A 17,153-nucleotide genomic window follows, 5' to 3' on the forward strand; every position below is an offset into this window, starting at 1 on the left:
GGCCAAAACTCTGCAATTGTATCCCTATTATCGATAAATACGATGTACTTACAACCTGACAAACATGAACAATTTCAACGACATGAAGATTTCATCGTATCTTACCCATTTATAACAGCAACGCTCAGACTTCTGATTACAGTCCACATGTGTTGGTGACCTTAGCGAATACCCGACACTTGTTTGGAAATGTAAATAAGGATGTACCACGTGATATGGATATATGTGCCTATTTTATCGCAATAGGAGCTCGTTATTTCAAAATTATTATCACGATATGTTGACCTGATATTTACAAAAGTAAAAGTTGGAACATTTATTTATTAAAATGTACACCAACAAAGCAAGAAGCGATTACACTTTGTAAAGGTATTATGCAAATTAGATGAGAATGACCAATAAAGGTGGATCATCTTGCAAACTCCGGGACGTGTTGTTATCGCGCAGACTCGGTGACATACTACTCAGCGACACAGTATGCGCCATCAACGACACACGAATATGTCAGGTCAATTTAACTTGAGGGCGCTAATATCACGAAAAAAGATATACATGTACTAGTATTTTAATGTAAAACCATTTATTTTCGCTGCCATTTAATATCACTATTTTAAAGCTTTGAGCAATTTCACTGGGGTTTAAGTTCAAGAACTTGTCAGGGAAACAACGAGTGAAAATGTTATTTCACGTGTTCACGGAAATTTAATTTAGGGGATTTTACTGATTGACGACGATAGCGAAATGAAAAACCAGCGAAAAGCAGTGTGCCTATATTATATGTAAGAACGCCCACTTTGTAGGAGGTCACGAAATCTCACAAAATTACTTGTTTTAGTCATTTACCACTCAACTCGTAGTTTGCTTTCTAACAAACAAGTGCATGAAAACAATTCAAATATCTATGTCCTTAGCGTATATCAGGAAAAGTTCACAATATGATGAATTACTTGAAAATATATGCACCGTATTTTCAAATGGGGCAACGTTACAGCGGAAGTCAAAAATATAAAATGATCATGAAAAACGCTCCCTGTCAGATTGTCTTGGAATATTCAAATATTCCTTTGAATATTTTAGCGGTTGTTGTTTTGACTTCGGCTCTTTCAATCCAAACAGACAGTACCCCAGGACACAACCATTGTTACCAGGGGTGCTGGGTGGTAAAACTCATATACAGGACGTGTTGTTATTGCGCAGACTCTTTTTTTTACCCATGTACACTCGTTATGTTGAAGATAAAAATTCAAATTATGGTTGTTAATGTGTCTGAATAATATGAAACGTTGTCATACATATTCAAATAACATCTGTCGACAAGCCCAGATCTAAATAAATCACGTTGCAGATGGTCCCAGTGGACGTTTGATTTTTTGGACGATGTTTATCTGTTTTCAATCAGATTTCGAGCGAAGGAATGCGTGGAATATTACTAAAATGGAAAATACTCGCATCATAGAAGCTTCCTAAACTTGAATTTGGCAATCACAATGTTACTATTTACATGTAATATTTATTGCATGGTAACAATGTTTATTGCGGCACGGTAATAAAGTTATGAATTTTATTTGTGACTCAGGCTGAAATGCAACAAATTGCTGAATATATTATCTAGTAATTAATTAAAAATGACAATCAGAAAAAACATAATATATATTCTTAGTTGTCTTCGTCCTGTTCTTGTAATGCACTGTAAATAAAGTTTGAAACATTCTGTATAGTGCTTAAATCACCTGTGTTTGAATGTATGTGAGCAATTCCTGAGAATAATGGTTGATATAGACAGACAATAGGGAGATGACTCTTCATTTCCTCCTTTATTACGGGTTTACAGATTCTGAAGTTTGTAATCGTATCTACGGCATTTGAGGCTAATTGTGATCAAAGCACTCCAGATCAGTGCATCGCTGTCGATTTATTTGAATTAAAATTAAAATTGGATACCACTATTATAAGTAATATCACGTGAACATATGTTGTTACTCAATCGTGTGTTGTCGTTGCTATTGTTGGGTGCTGCCTACAAGCTGTTATAATAAAGCATAATAAAGCTAGAATTCTTGAATTGCGTAATTCTTGGTTTTGATTAGTCTAATGTAGACCAGGAAACGCAATACCCGAGAAATAGCGTCACATGCAAAATAAAACACTCGCGAAATGTAATGATTCAGTTTTTAGTCACATTTTTATAGTCATTTTTTCAGATCCCGGGATTTCTAAAACTTACTTTAAATATGTTTAATGTTTGTGAGTGGAATATTTAATGTGCCAAGTTTATATCTGTATCATCTTGATGGGCTGTGATTTCTACAGGGGCGGACCATGGGCGGACTAAGGCCAAAAAACGGACCTGGACTTTCCCACCAATTGGCCAATCAAAAAAACTGAGGGGTGGTGGTGACAATAGTACTATACATGTAGTGGGATATGGTCTGTCATAATAGAACCCACACAGATAATCTATTTATAATTGTTTATTCACGAACTCAAGAAAACCAATATTCAAAAGGGAACATCTAGACACCGTCTTTTATACAGCCATATTACAGTCATTTCTAAACTTGCATTTTTAAGAGAGAAAAATCTATACTAATATTATTTGTAACTGACTTTGCCAACAATAATTACACTGAGCAGTCATTCTGAATATTGGCTATCAACGGTGGAACAATTAACTGGCCGCAGACCGGACGGCCGTTCTGGACTTATGATAGTTTTATGATATTTTTATCACGAGATCTCGTACTAATAACACGGGATCTCTTGATGATATCGCGTTTTTTAATGTTTCATAACCCTGAGTGAAATCGGGGGGGGGTGGGGGGGGGGCTACTTCCACATTAAATGGATACCAAGGATTTGAAGCCCATCTCCCGGAAACCATAATTACTTCTAAATCATTTTTTTTCCCATTTATATACCCACTTCTAAACAAAAGTGTTTTTAGCGAAAAAAAACACCCAGCTCACAACTTTCGCAACCAGTGAGCGCATCCGGCCGATGCATTTTATTCAGCATTTTCCGGTATTTCAAAGTTAACTTTGAATATAAGGACCTGTGAAAAGTAAATAACTGCTACACACTTCGAAACCAAACCATTGATAAATGACCACCCACTTCTAAACAAAATAACGTGAAATGACACCCCAGTCGGACGGAACATACCCGTATTGCACTTCTATGCAAGTAGCCCCCCCCCCCCTCCGGGAGTGAAATCAACACTTTGGTTAGATGTTGTTTAATGTAATAAAGAATTGGAAACTGTTAAAGTGGAGTAAGACTAATCAAAGCCTATTTTTTTTAATGTGACTCGGATATTACTGATTTCATGGAGAGTAAATATATTTTTTTGTTTATCCATCTCCTGAAGCAGTTCGTATTATGCAAATTTACATTTACTGCACTCTCGGTGTGCGTGGCATGGTCGCTCGGAAACGTGCACCGACAGGTTGGTCAAAAGATATGCATGCATGGACCAGTTTATGTGAACAACTTTCAGAGGCATTTACAAATTATGCCAGATGATGAAATGCATATAAATACCATTTTAAACATACTAACACTGACAAATAAGAGACGCAAGTCTACCCTGCCCCTGTAAGCATTTCCACTTCATATTATCTGTAGAACCCCGCTCACTGACCAATCTATGCATCATAGACAGGCTTTCAGGATTTGACCAGTTCATAAGAAATTGTATTCAACAGAATTCTGAAATAGAATTTAGCAGGACCATTCAAAATACATGCAAATTACTTCGATTAGTTACAATTTCCATGTTGTTATTAAACAACACAAACTTACAGGATAGTTGCAGTTCTCCACTTGCAGGATTTGTTGCCATGCCAACAGATTTCATTATTTTTTTTAGTGAACACAATTATCAATGGAAGATGTTCTGCATATGTACGAAGTGAGAATTTAATTTTACATGTAAAATCCCATCAACTCAAAATCAGTTGTCTTCTATACAATTTGTAATTACAGAAGTTATGACACCATGATACCGGGATGAAACTACTGAATCACAGTATATGCAAATGAGCCACGCAAACTATCAGGATGACGCTAATGTGAAGCAGGGCACATAATGGCAGGTTGTTAGGTCAAATTGTTTTCCAAATTTCAATATGTTTTCAAATCTGACTTTCAATTATTATAAACAATGATTTTTTTAAAAGACCCTTTAAGCATGCGTCAGATGCCTATCATTACAAACAAGTGACTACCGATGATCCTTTGCATTTTTAGCGTGCGTTGTTATCGTCGTTTGGGACTCAATTCCCGCGCAGGTGACGATTCTTCCGCTTTAAAGCGCGGTGGTCGTCACGCAGCGCGTGTTGGAACTTCATGTACATAAACAATGTATTTTACACGTGTTGCATACGTCGCTATGAGCCCCATATGAAACAGGATGCGGCGCAACGACTGCGGCCCTTTTTAATTAAGGCAGTTTGATCCAAATTCAAAGTTTGCATTTACTGTACATATCCGATATTGAACTCTATGGAATGATATGCTGCCATATATGATATTAGTCCATATGGGAAAGACACATTGCTAATATTACTGTGTAAATTTGTAAATTATTATTGATCTTGTATGACGGTTGATTCGTAATTTGTCGAGACCGGAAATCATTTTACGCAGTTTAACCCTTGACACATTAATTCATTTTGAGTTCACGCGTACCGGGCGTGTTTGTCGGCGGGAAAATCCCAATTCAAATAATTCCTTACTGTCGATTTTTATTATTTCTGGTTTATTTGTCACATTATAAGCAATACATTATTTTTGTTTTACTTCCAGTGTTGCATATTATTCATTTATTTCCGTTGCATGTTTTCATTTGCCGTTCTATTTCCTGCCGCAGTTCGATCTGCGTGTTGTCTATTTTTGCGAATTTTCGTTTTTTTTGCCGGGGATCTCCTGGCAAACGCCCACCCCTTCTTTTTGGCAATTTTCCATGTTCAAGACCCTGGGCTTATACCCGGATAAATACGGTATATGAAAAGTAAAAAAAAAACACCCTTTATGAATAGCTATCATGTTGCAAGCTCTGCTTTGTATGCAAATCAACTTAAATAGTTAGTTGGTGTCCAGTGGAGGGAGAAGTCAACAGTACTGTTGTCTCCTGAGAATCTACATCTTCAAACACTGCAATCTTTGAAGTGCGTTTTTAAACTAGTATTATAAAAACTCTATCATTCTGTTCTAATAGCTGAAACATATTCCTGTGAGTTTTCATTTGTCGAATGAACTGTTTGTCAAATACAGAATACATATATTTTAGAATAATTTTCTTTTTAAAATGTGGATGAAATGTTTTGCTTTTAATGTATTTTTTATGTATTGTTTTTGATTTGATAACTTTGAACTAAACAGATTTTCTTTAGCTTCAGATCTTGATCAAAGTTAGGCACCCAGTTCATAGGAGTGCTTATATTGATTTTCTGACACCTTGTTTTCTGTAAAGATTGTATTGTGCAATCTCTCCATGAGTTGGTTTTGAAACCCAGTATGGGATTCCGAGATACATTACCAAGGATATTATTACAAGATAAATCATTTGCTTCATTGAACGCATACAACAATGCATATTTCCACTGAGAAAGGTGACCTTTGATGTGTATCACCAGTGATCAGTCAAGTAGAAACAGTCAAAATATTTTATCAGATTTTCTCAATTTTTGCATGATATTTTCATACAGGACATCTGTTGTTCAAACTCAGGGAAGACTTTATACTGATGAATAAGGTGACCAACATTGATAAAGTTTGGAATAGAATTAGTAAAGTTATTATGCACACAATAACAATTATTAATGACGACGACGACAACGGACAAAATTTTTCCCTTAATATACCTTTCCCTTCCATCTTTGATGGTACAGGCAAGGTAATAAAATTGTTCTGTGATTTTCAGATTTAAAATGTACTAGATGAAATAAACACATCTATGACTGAAGCTTAAAACAAATGTTTTATTCTAAATACACTAGGTTAAGCTGTTTTGTTGTTCAAGAAATCTTTAAATACATTAAAATAAATACTTTAAGTATATATGACAAGATAAAAAAAGAAAAAAACAAACAAAAATGCTTGAATTGCATCATAAAACAGAATGTACAGTGCCAGTATGAAAGCAACATTACCACCGTTATTGCATTGCATTTAAAATAATTAAAATCTACAAAAATTACCATGGAAACTGCAAAAATTTATCTGATCAGTTATTACCCATGGAGATTGTATGCCTGAAACAAGAAATGGCTTCATTAACAAAATTTCCCGACACTTATCAAAAGCCAAGCCCAAATACCGCCTACAGTAGAAAATGTACTTTTTAGAAATTTAGCAATTTAGAGTAATGTTAAAGATGTATATTACTTTATTCATAGTTTTAAGTTTGTATGCACAGATGCAGAACATCTCCCACTGTTTGTCATCACCTTGAGAAATGTTAAAATTAGATTGTTTGGCAACAAATCCTGAAATTACTGGAGCAGTGAAGGTAGTCTGCACTGCAACGAAAGATTAGGACATTGAGTATAATCTCCAAATTAAACATTTTCATTTCAAGAAAAATCAACTGAACATATGATATAATAATTCTTTATAATGTATTAATGAATTCATAATTCAGATAAATAAATTTGGACATACTCTTATAGTTCTATTATATATTCTGTAAAGATACAGTTAATGTTTTGAACGTTAAACGTCATAATTTTCACCAAAATGGTGGTGCAGCATTTTTTTTTCAACAGTTTCTTTGTTAATTTTGAACAAAATGGACATTACACATTGGCTGTAGGTCTTGACGTTTTCTTTTCTAGTTGAAACTTGCAGGCGTGCACATGGCAATTACAAAAAACACAAATGTTTATTTTAAATTAATATTTTGGATATCTTTTCTCAAATCAAATGTGTGTTTTTAACGAGATGCTGAGTTACAAAAATCACCACACCCACATTTCTAAAATCACACCCACTTTTGCGAAACCATGCCCAAAATGTAACTATGTTCAAATAACAGAACATCAAGTTACGGGCAACATCAATTTTTGTTTTTGTTGCATGTCCGCATTTAGTAGTCAAACTTTTTTTAACAGTTAACCGAACATTGAGTTATGGGCAACATATAATTTTTGTTTTGTTTAACATTCAAATTTAGTAACTCATTATCAGTTAACCAAACTTAGACTGGCAGGAAATATACAAAGTTAAACAAAACAAACGTTCTATGATGCCCGTAACTCAAAGTTCTGTTAACTGAGTTATAATTTGGACGTGGTTTCACAAAAGTGGGCGTGGTTTTTGAAATATGGGTGTGGTCATTTTTGTAACTCGATGTTTTCTTAACTTGAAGAGTTCAGTATCTCGTTTTTAATGTACATTCCCCCCTGTAGATTCTTCTCACAAAAATCTCTTAAGGTTTCTAATGGTAAAACCCTTACCCTGTACAAATTCATTACATGATGTAAACTCAAAATGAGGTTTTAGTGAAAATAGTTATTTGAACTTTTTCACAGAACAGATATAGAATTTGTTTGTAAGCTTACAATGTCGAATTCTGCTCCAAAACAAAACAGTGTTACCATGAGTTACTATCAACACAAAGGCAGTCAGTACACAAGACCACAGTCATTAATAATGTAATTCAACAAAGAAATTATAAAACTGCACATAAATTAAAATGTGTGTGTTATCATATACCAATAAATATTTTTTTTTTAAAGGAAGTAAATGATAAAAGATGGGAAGAATAATATCTGGAGACATTTTTAGATCAGTCTGGTTAAAAATCAAATTAATCTTTTTAATTCATTTTACAAGGCAATAAAGTGTTTACAAATAGGCACTTTGCATAACACAGTAATTTGAATAATTTATTGTCATTCAAATGTGTGAACATTTTACATATTGAAACATGTATGAAATCCCCCCCCCCCCCACTGGGAAAATTTGTGGTCAGCCCTGTTAAAACTATTTTTTCAAGATGAAGACATATGCTCCCTCCTACTCGTTTCATGCTTCTTTTATCCTTCCAGCTTGGACATCAGCACAATTCTTATAAAGCTTGGACAACTTGTTTTGAGTTTTCAGAAAGGGTTAGATGGACTTTACTTGAAACGTTGACAAACATGCAGATTCATAAATACCTGAATGAACTTTGTTTTAAAACTTTTTTTAGACATTAATCTTTACAGAAATAAAATTTTGAAGTTTTAACTCCAGAACAGTTAAGCTTTCAATATCAACAATGACTATCTTTTGTCATTTTAAATACAGTTCATAACTATAAAAAAAAAAAAAAGTATAAATATATAATTTACTGATATTTGAATATTTACAAATAAATTAGTATTGAATCCTGAAAAGATAAAAGCAGCTAATGAAACCAAATATTGCCGAACATAGAATGTACATTACAGTGGACCCTGTCAACTGTACAACAGAACCAAATAAAAACGCTGCTGCAGTCTCTGATAAAAAGTATGCACTATCCAGAAGTGCTACGTCCACTCCTTTGCCATGGAGACTCGTATCTTCTGTACTTAGATCAGGGTAATATTTCTGTAAACAATACAAATATGAAAATATCAATAAGTGGGAAAACATAAGGATGAATATTATGACAAAAGATGCCATGAACACGTCAGCGGAAAAATGTTTTATTATGCAGGATTTAAGTGTTTTATCATATTCAAATATTCCATTTTTAAATTACCATATTTGCTCTGTTAAAAGTGCACATAAACCAAAAATTACATTTATTGTGTACAAACTGATCATTAAATTATTGTTTACTTTTACTAGCAGCTGGGAACATTTTCCGGAAGTTTGTTATTGGTCTGAACACGTTTAAACATGATATGTAGCTATGAAACGACCCAAATACAACAATTTTATGATCAGACTTGCAATAAACATTGATGAAAGTCTTTTAAAATTATTTATATTTGGTGAACTGATTACTTTATTACAAAGTACCATTCAATATACGTGTAAAAAAAATTGAGTTTCTTCCGATTATGGGATTAACTCTATGAAGAGAAAGTAAAACACAAAAATAGTTATTTGATTACGAAATATTTTTCATTTTTTCCCCAAATAATGAAACAATGGGTCAGGAACTATATTTAAAAAAAATAGAAGAAGTGGGTAAAGCCTATTTGCAAATAACTTTAATAGTTTGTACTATAATGCTAATACGTACATGGGCAATAGCACACGTTTTCACATGAAAAATTCTTCGCTTTCACGTCAAACCTGAAACTGTTCATTAAACTGTATTGTAACTATTTTCCAGTACCAAATAGTAAATCTGTTTTATTTATCATTCACAGAAAATGCATACTGAATATTAATATTTCATTGGCAGCTGTGACTGACACATATTAGGAATCAATCAATTTAAAGTACATGTATTTTAAACACATTCCCCACACAGTTGGGCAGTATAATATCATATTATTGGCTTAACATCAAACATGTGGATTGATCTACTAATACAAGCCAGAATTGGCCACTGGATGGTTTTCCTATCTATATCTATCACACAACAGTCTACTGTAACAATATCACTATTGTACTGCAAGAAAGAACAATGAAAATTAAACAAAACAAAAATGTATATTTGCAACAGATTGCTAACACTGAGACTATAAATCATGAAAAATGAAATGGCAGTGTAACAATGGAAAACCGTATAATAAACTAATTAACCATCTGTTACAGACCTGGATATAGAAAAAATACAATTAATCAACACACGCAACTAAGGGTTTCCAATTTGAACACATTTTTTTTGTTTAACTCTGGTTCCCCTCCCCTAAACTTTATATATTAATATAATGCAAATTAATGGACAGCTTCCTCTACGTATATAATGCTACATTTCAGCTACCAGTATCAATTATTTGACTTGAAATTTGACAGATTTTACTATATTGTCGATTTTAACTATTACCGGTAAAATGTACATTTCATCAAAATGTTCAAGTAGTATTTTTTTTATGTTCGTGCATGTTGCTGTATACCGGTATTTTCTTTTTGTGAGTTTTCAAAATTTCACCCCCCAACATTTTCTGAAATTATTACTGGAATGCAACATATTTGTAAAGCAACAATTTGCACAGATTTTTGAAAATATTTAATAAGTGTTCAAATTTCAATGCTTTTAGCAAATCAGAGGGCTGTTCATTTTGGCGTCCCATTTGATCAAGTGTTCAAATTTCTATGGCACCAGTAATTGAAACAATTAAGACATGGTCCTGGCAAACACTGAAAAACAAACACAGTCACTTATAGAAATAAATTAGTGGTATAGAGTCATGCATGTTCATTAATACCTGAATATTCCCATGGTAGGAGCTGAGGACAGTGTACGGCAGAGCGGTTATCGTAGCATACGAGCATCCAGTAATGGCAGACAACCAAAGTATTGTGCCAACATTTTTTGTGAAAACCATCATGGACGTAGCAATTGTAAATGTCACCATACCAAATATGTATGTCCTTTTTGTTCCAATAACATTCACTAATGATTCTAAGCAGACTGCGTAAATGGATGATGTTAGACCGTGAAGCAGTAATCCCCAGCTTCCCATACGTACACCTATAGTAACAGAGAAAATGAGATCATTAGTTGCATAGAAATAAGACATAAATGGTTTACATGACGCCATGTAGTACAATCTCCACGCTAACAACAAGAAAATTTGTCATTAGTAGCACAGAAACAAATTTATCACACATTAAAAACAAAACAATTAGTCACCAACTATAACTACATGGTAACCTTTGTATAAACATTTTTATATTGGTAATTGGAATAAATTGAATAAAATAAATGTTGGGCTAAAGTGCATAGTAACTTTTCAAATGACAAAATTAAAATGGCTAATAATCACAACCCTCTACATTATCCTTTTCACCACCAGACTTTCCCGCCCAAGTTTTTCTGCAATATTTCTAGAAATGAACCCTAATTTGGAGCCAACAGACAAAATGTGAGTGAAATTTTCAGTTTTTACTCAAAAAATTTGGCTCTATAAACAGATTATGTAACGAGTTAATCAAAACACTTCCCAGAAAGCCACATAAAAACATAAATATATTTTTTTTTGAAATATTCATTTGCTGAAATATGTATCATGGTGAGCAATCTCAGAAAATCTACCATGTTGATTCATGCAAAATGTTTTAGAATACAAATATTAATTTCAGACGGTGACGTGAAGGTTACAGCGTCTCATTTTTATTATGTCTGTAAAGTACTTGCAAGTATTGAAATAAAGACAGAATGCAAAGCAGGATTAAATCAATCAAAGCTTTTTTTTTGTTGAATGGTATTTAACCAACTTGACTGTAAGCTGACTTTGCAGGTGAAAAAAGATAAAAAGTACCCAGATGTAATGGACCATGAAATGAACACTGATAGCGAACACCTCATTGTAAGTAAAACGTGCTGATTTCATTAAAAACTACTTAAAAGCAAGAAAATTCATAGACTCTGCTTGCTGGAAACTTATCTCCCAATCTTCTAAAGGAAAGTGCAGACTATAAACGGGGAAAAGATTAAAAAAGAAAGAAAGACTGACGTCCACATAATTCCATGCACTTCACTTCACTTCACATGAACTTTTGGTAATGCGATCAAAGAATGGTACTGTACATAATATCTTTTCTGTACACATTAAATACATGTATTGATTGAGGCATCTTTAAATATTAAAGTCATAATGAAAATTGGGACAAAAAAAAAACGTTCAAACAAAATGACTATCTATAGACAACATGTGAAAGCAAATGTTAATCTTCAATACCGGTAATACTATTACATAATGCTTGACGAGGTGAAAAAACATTGGAAGACATGCACGTTGAATATTTAATGAACTGATAACAATTTATCCAAACTACAAATATGCCATTTAATATTTTCATCAAATATTGAAGTATTCAGAATTTGCACAGCTGGCTCATAGTACAAAACAGGATAGAAATTAAAAAATTTATTAAAATAATTTTGTTTAAATTTTGAATTTTGTAATATTATTTAATTTTGGATATGAGAGTAACTTTTTCTTTTTTTTCAAACTGAATTTGATGAATTTGAACTAAATTGAACTAAATTCATAGATCAAAATAAGAATTATAAAAATAAACCCTTTTCTGGAGAAGCTAGCCAAGTTTGTTCCTGAATTTGTTGCCATCTTGGATCTCCAAATGATTCATCCTAATTCATCCTACTTACCAGAGTCGTAAATATATTGTAAATGTGTTCCCTCTGCAATATCAGGATGTCCACCATAAATAGCAGCACCAACAAAATCAGTGAAAAATATTTTGAATCCCATCACAGCGGTGCAAGTGGTAAAATGGGCAATCCATAATTTGGTTAACACAGAAGGCATTGTGACAATACTACTGTACAAACTGAACACATTGTCGCATAAAAAACCAGGAATAAATCGATGCAAGATTTCAATGCAGAACTTGTACTGTGTCACTTTAGTCCTTGTTTTGACTAAATTGTGAATAGGATTCCTTCCCTGCAGTTCTGAGCCGTCTGATATCAAAACACTGAACACCGCATCCCCATTCATTACAGAGTCCTTCTGTTTCTCAGCAGGGGAATCCATCTGCAGCATTCCATTGGTTTTCAGAGAAGACAACGAAGGTTTCCGTGATACAGGGGTGTCCCTTGCTAAGGACAAGGACAGAACAGCTGAGGTTGTAAATGTAATTAACAATATAGCAAACACAGCATGTTCCTGTCTATCAAAATATTGTCTGAATGCGGTCCTCTCCCAATCAATGGAAGTTAGCCAGTAGCCAAAGCAGCCACCTACACTTGTCATGAAAGAAAACACCATAAAGCTTCTGTTATGTTGATGAGAATTCTTACAAGAGTCTGACAGCAAAGCTTCAAAAGGTGTGTAACATGCCTGAGTGCAAAAATCTAAAATAATCACAGCAATTGCTAGATTGATCATGCCGATATTGTGTCCATTAGCAATTAACACCAATGTTAAAATAGTCCCTAACGATAAGTAAAAAATGAAAGGTCGTCTTCTTCCATATTGACTCGTACATCTATCACTGAGAACACCCAGGAACGGCACAACAAAGAGAGCGAAGACGGGTCCAAGTCCCATTACAAAACTCATTGCGAATTCCGAGAACCCCGCTTTCAGCAACATCGGTGGAACATAACTGAAAGCTGCTGAAGTACATAGCTCTAGACCACATGTTATGGCATTCAATGATAACAAATAAGAAAAACTGAATTGTTTTCCCAGCGATGGCGATGGCGATGTGGAGATGCTGACCGAGTCTGTTGGTGAGGACGACATGGTGATTATGACAGCTACTAACACTACATGGATGAACACTGATAGCATTTAGTGAGCAGACAGCATGATGATGGAAGTGTGAGTGTCAAATATAGACCAATCTGTACCAAACCAGCTGTGTTATGCTAATCAGGGATTAGCCTCCCAATCTGGAAATGATGAAAAGAATTTCATGACAGTGATACATTGAAATGTGTAAACACAACAAATTGTATTTATTTCATTTTTTTTTCAAATCTTTGTGAAAATTGCAATTATATTATAGCCATTAGAATTCCAACAGCTGATAATATAGCACGAGAATGAAGAGACTTACACAATGTACACAGTAAATAATATGCAACTGAAAGAAATGTAATACCACAACACATTTCGAAAAATGTTTTAAAATGCAAGGGTTAAAAAAAATGATTGGATCCCAGAAAAGTGAAATAAAGTCATGCCGTTTCACGATCGGCATTACATGCAATTCTCACCATATGGTTTCTCAGTTATAAGTTATGGCCCTGGTGGCATAAGGTGAAATGAGTGGATGTTTTCGGATTACATGTATTAAATCCATTTGGAAATCTCGTGTGCAGACATGCAAGTTTAAATTATACATGTGTGTACTTATAAATATGAAAATCTAATATTATCAATAATATTGATTAAATAATTATCCTGAATTTTTCATAATTAAAAATAGTTAATGTAAGATATTGAAATTAGGGTGCCGCAACATGATGGGGTTAACCTTTTCACCACCAGTTTCCTCTTTTCAACACAAAATAGTCATGTTTATAATCACTTTCCTTAAGAAGACTGGGACAAAAATAGCTAAATTTTATGAGTAAAAACAGAAAATAGACTCAAATTTTGTCTGTTGGTTCCAAAATTTAGGCGACAAAGTCTGGTGGTGCTACTATATAGTTTATAAAAACAGTAGACTTCAGAAAAGTCGGTAATAGTCAAAACCATGCAACTGCTGTGACATTTTTGGTTTGTGTTGTTGAATAAATAGAAAGTAGAAAACACGCATAGACCATGTTATTGAATTCATTGACAATTCAAAGAGCAATATGTCAAATATACTTAACAACTACTCCAATATCGTATTTGCTCTATTCTACCATGAACTGATGTAAATTAGAGATTTTTTCTATGATGGAAATAAGTAATGTTAAATTGTTTTAATGGTTTAGTATACAGCCAATGTGATTTTGGGTTATATATGCACGTCCACTAGAGTTGTGCTTCTAAAACAAATATGGTATGTAGGGCTATTAAGATTGTATTACATGCTTAAGATGCCATTAAAAGAAATACAGCCTGATAATCACTGCATTCTGTTTCTATTGGTTACGCGTTACTACGGCTTTTTACACTAATAACTAAACTTTTTTAGGTGATATCTGGGATGTTTTTTAATAATGAAATTCATGCTGATATGGTCCAGAATTAACCTCAAGGCTCCAGTATGTCAGTTATTATGGTAGCCTTCTGGTGACTATGAAGTTAATTAATGTTACGAAGTAATTCTGCAATGTGAACAAAAAAAGCTAAGGTTACGGGTAAAATGATAAAGTTATGAATTTTCTCTGAGCATTTCCTAAAATCTTTATGAGCTCACACTGTGGGTTTATAGGACAGAATACATAGAAAAAACTATTCATATTCATAATGCATTTAATTTTTATTTAATAGTGCTATACATGATCATCTGCAACACCCAACCCCATTATAGTTTTTATCACGTACATAATTTTAAAATAAAAGATCTGAATTGAAGATTTCCTGTCATGTTTGGCATTCTTTTATTATTATTATTATTATTTTATTACTAACTACTTTAACCGCAGAGATATTGCACTGAAAAAACCACCAGCTGCCCCAAAATAATCACTCAATTTTACATTTCTTGTATTTTTTATTTTTTTTCAGTTTTACTTATTGATCTAATTTTCTAATTGTTTACTTTAGTTTGTTACTTTTTTAGCGAGCTGTTGTGCATTTAAACAAAATTCTTTATTGTATTATTTTCAAGATCCCAATAAGGATACAAAATCAATAAAGTTATTTACTTTACTTTACTTTACTTTACTATTATAAGCTTATACATCAGAATACTGAAAATGAAAAAAACAGGGGTCACTGGATGATCTTTTGAGATACAAGCGTCCAAAATATCGAGGAAAATGATCAAAATTATCATTTTTACATTTGTTATTATGGTGTAATTATTTATTCATATCTCAAAATTTTACTTGGTAATACGAGATGAAAATGTTGTATATTATTATTGATATGAAATCTAACATATCCCATAATGCACTGCATACATGTACAGTTACATGCTCAGTAGTGCAAAATTTAAACCACTGGGATTGATGCACAGAGATGTTTGTTTTATATATTTGATGAGGGCATAAAATTTATTTTATTTTGTCATAAAAATTGCACCTTTTATTTATATTTTTCATGAATACTGATATTTAATTCTGGGTATGTGAATATTTTTTTTGGAATACAGTACAAATAGGTAAGACATTACACAAATATGCAAGACTGTATGATTTAAGTGTCACTAATTGACTAATATTACAGAACTAATATTAAGCCCATTTATATTCTTCGATCAAACATGAAGCAAACCGACTTTTAGAAGATCATACTAGCACACAAAAATTATGGACATGTTCAAGAATATAGGTCTTTCACCTATGTGATTCCAAAAGTTATTGGTGGTCAGATATAGCAGCCATTATGAAGGCCAAACTCTAGATTTCCCATAAGCATAACATGTGAAACATCTTGCACTTTGAGACCTTGTTGTGACATAATGTGAAAGAAATATATATACATATCATTACAGTCACGATTTTCATTTTCATTTCCGTGTTCATTAATTAATTATATGCAAGAATTAAGTCTAGTTAATTATGCCCTTATCATTATTAAAATGTACTGGTAGTAAAAGTAGTTCGAGCTGAATTATACCACAGCTATGTGAGATGTGCTCACTTGTACAGGTAGCCAGTGATTTAGGAAATGTTTTATTTTAGAAAATAATCACTCCGTTCAAATAATTTCTACAAAGCATGTTTACTAAATGGGAGTGTCGTCAGTGTATTAACGTAATCTCACATAATCCCCACAGATTCAAAGTAACGCGTTGACACTATATAAAGGCATTCACAAATATTATACCTTCTCTTAAAAATCAAACGAGAACAAATATTGGGATTTAATACCCACCCAGCAACCATTTTGCTCACCTTAAACACGTCACTAGCGCCGGCGAACCGTGGAATGGAATGTAGAAACTGTTCGAATGCAGACTTGAACCAACGATTTTTCGTATGCAGCTATATAACTCGTATCACAAAATTAATGACTAAACTAAAGAAGAACAGAATAATAAAACGAACAAAAAGAAAAAAACGGCCACGGTTCCATACCACATACCCAGGAAACTACTCGACACAACGTTGCCGATGAAATACGTACACACTGTACCACAACGTCAACTGACGTCAACACCCTTATTAAGACTACTTAAGTTGGTCAACAATAATCATTGTATCATATTGAATCATTTCATAATAATTATTTCTGGACGAGTTATTACCACAGATAAATTGAAGGTTTTAAAAATAATATTATCTGATCGTAGATACACAATAAAAAAAATGCCTAATATGCTACGTCTCCACTAAAATATAAATTCATTACTTAAGGAGACTGCTTTGAGGAAATCCCTGGAAGACACTATTAAGTAAACAGGGGTCGAAAATAAAATATGAAGAG

The 17,153-nt window shown here is 33.2% G+C and overlaps 2 protein-coding genes across 4 annotated transcripts in view; both read right to left on the reverse strand.

The window, feature by feature from the left end:
* Window positions 1-185, reverse strand: part of LOC100374838 (pumilio homolog 3-like) — a 30,753-nt gene extending 30,568 nt beyond the window's left edge. The window contains exon 1 of the mRNA XM_085498673.1: window positions 106-185. Within this exon, the coding sequence (XP_085354799.1) occupies window positions 106-109 (4 nt within the window). The 5' untranslated portion in view covers window positions 110-185. The remainder of the gene's footprint in view (window positions 1-105) is intronic.
* A 7,677-nt stretch (window positions 186-7,862) lies between these two features.
* Window positions 7,863-16,868, reverse strand: LOC100374689 (solute carrier family 45 member 3-like). Of its 3 annotated transcripts, none has more exons than XM_085498674.1 (4): window positions 16,622-16,868; window positions 12,263-13,513; window positions 10,356-10,621; window positions 7,863-8,577 (listed from the first exon to the last, which is right to left on the reverse strand). In XM_085498674.1, exons 2-4 carry the CDS (start codon window positions 13,410-13,412, stop codon window positions 8,362-8,364), a joined length of 1,632 nt encoding a protein of 543 aa, XP_085354800.1. In that variant the 5' UTR covers window positions 13,413-13,513; window positions 16,622-16,868; the 3' UTR covers window positions 7,863-8,361. The 3 variants fall into 3 exon arrangements, with proteins under 3 accessions (XP_085354800.1, XP_002737222.3, XP_085354801.1); XM_002737176.4 differs by having other exon boundaries at window positions 16,602-16,868; XM_085498675.1 differs by having other exon boundaries at window positions 16,812-16,847.
* Window positions 16,869-17,153: the final 285 nt, after the last annotated feature.

This window comes from Saccoglossus kowalevskii, chromosome 1 (genome assembly GCF_978046115.1).
Source record: "Saccoglossus kowalevskii chromosome 1, keSacKowa6.1, whole genome shotgun sequence".
Classification (NCBI taxonomy): domain Eukaryota; kingdom Metazoa; phylum Hemichordata; class Enteropneusta; family Harrimaniidae; genus Saccoglossus; species Saccoglossus kowalevskii.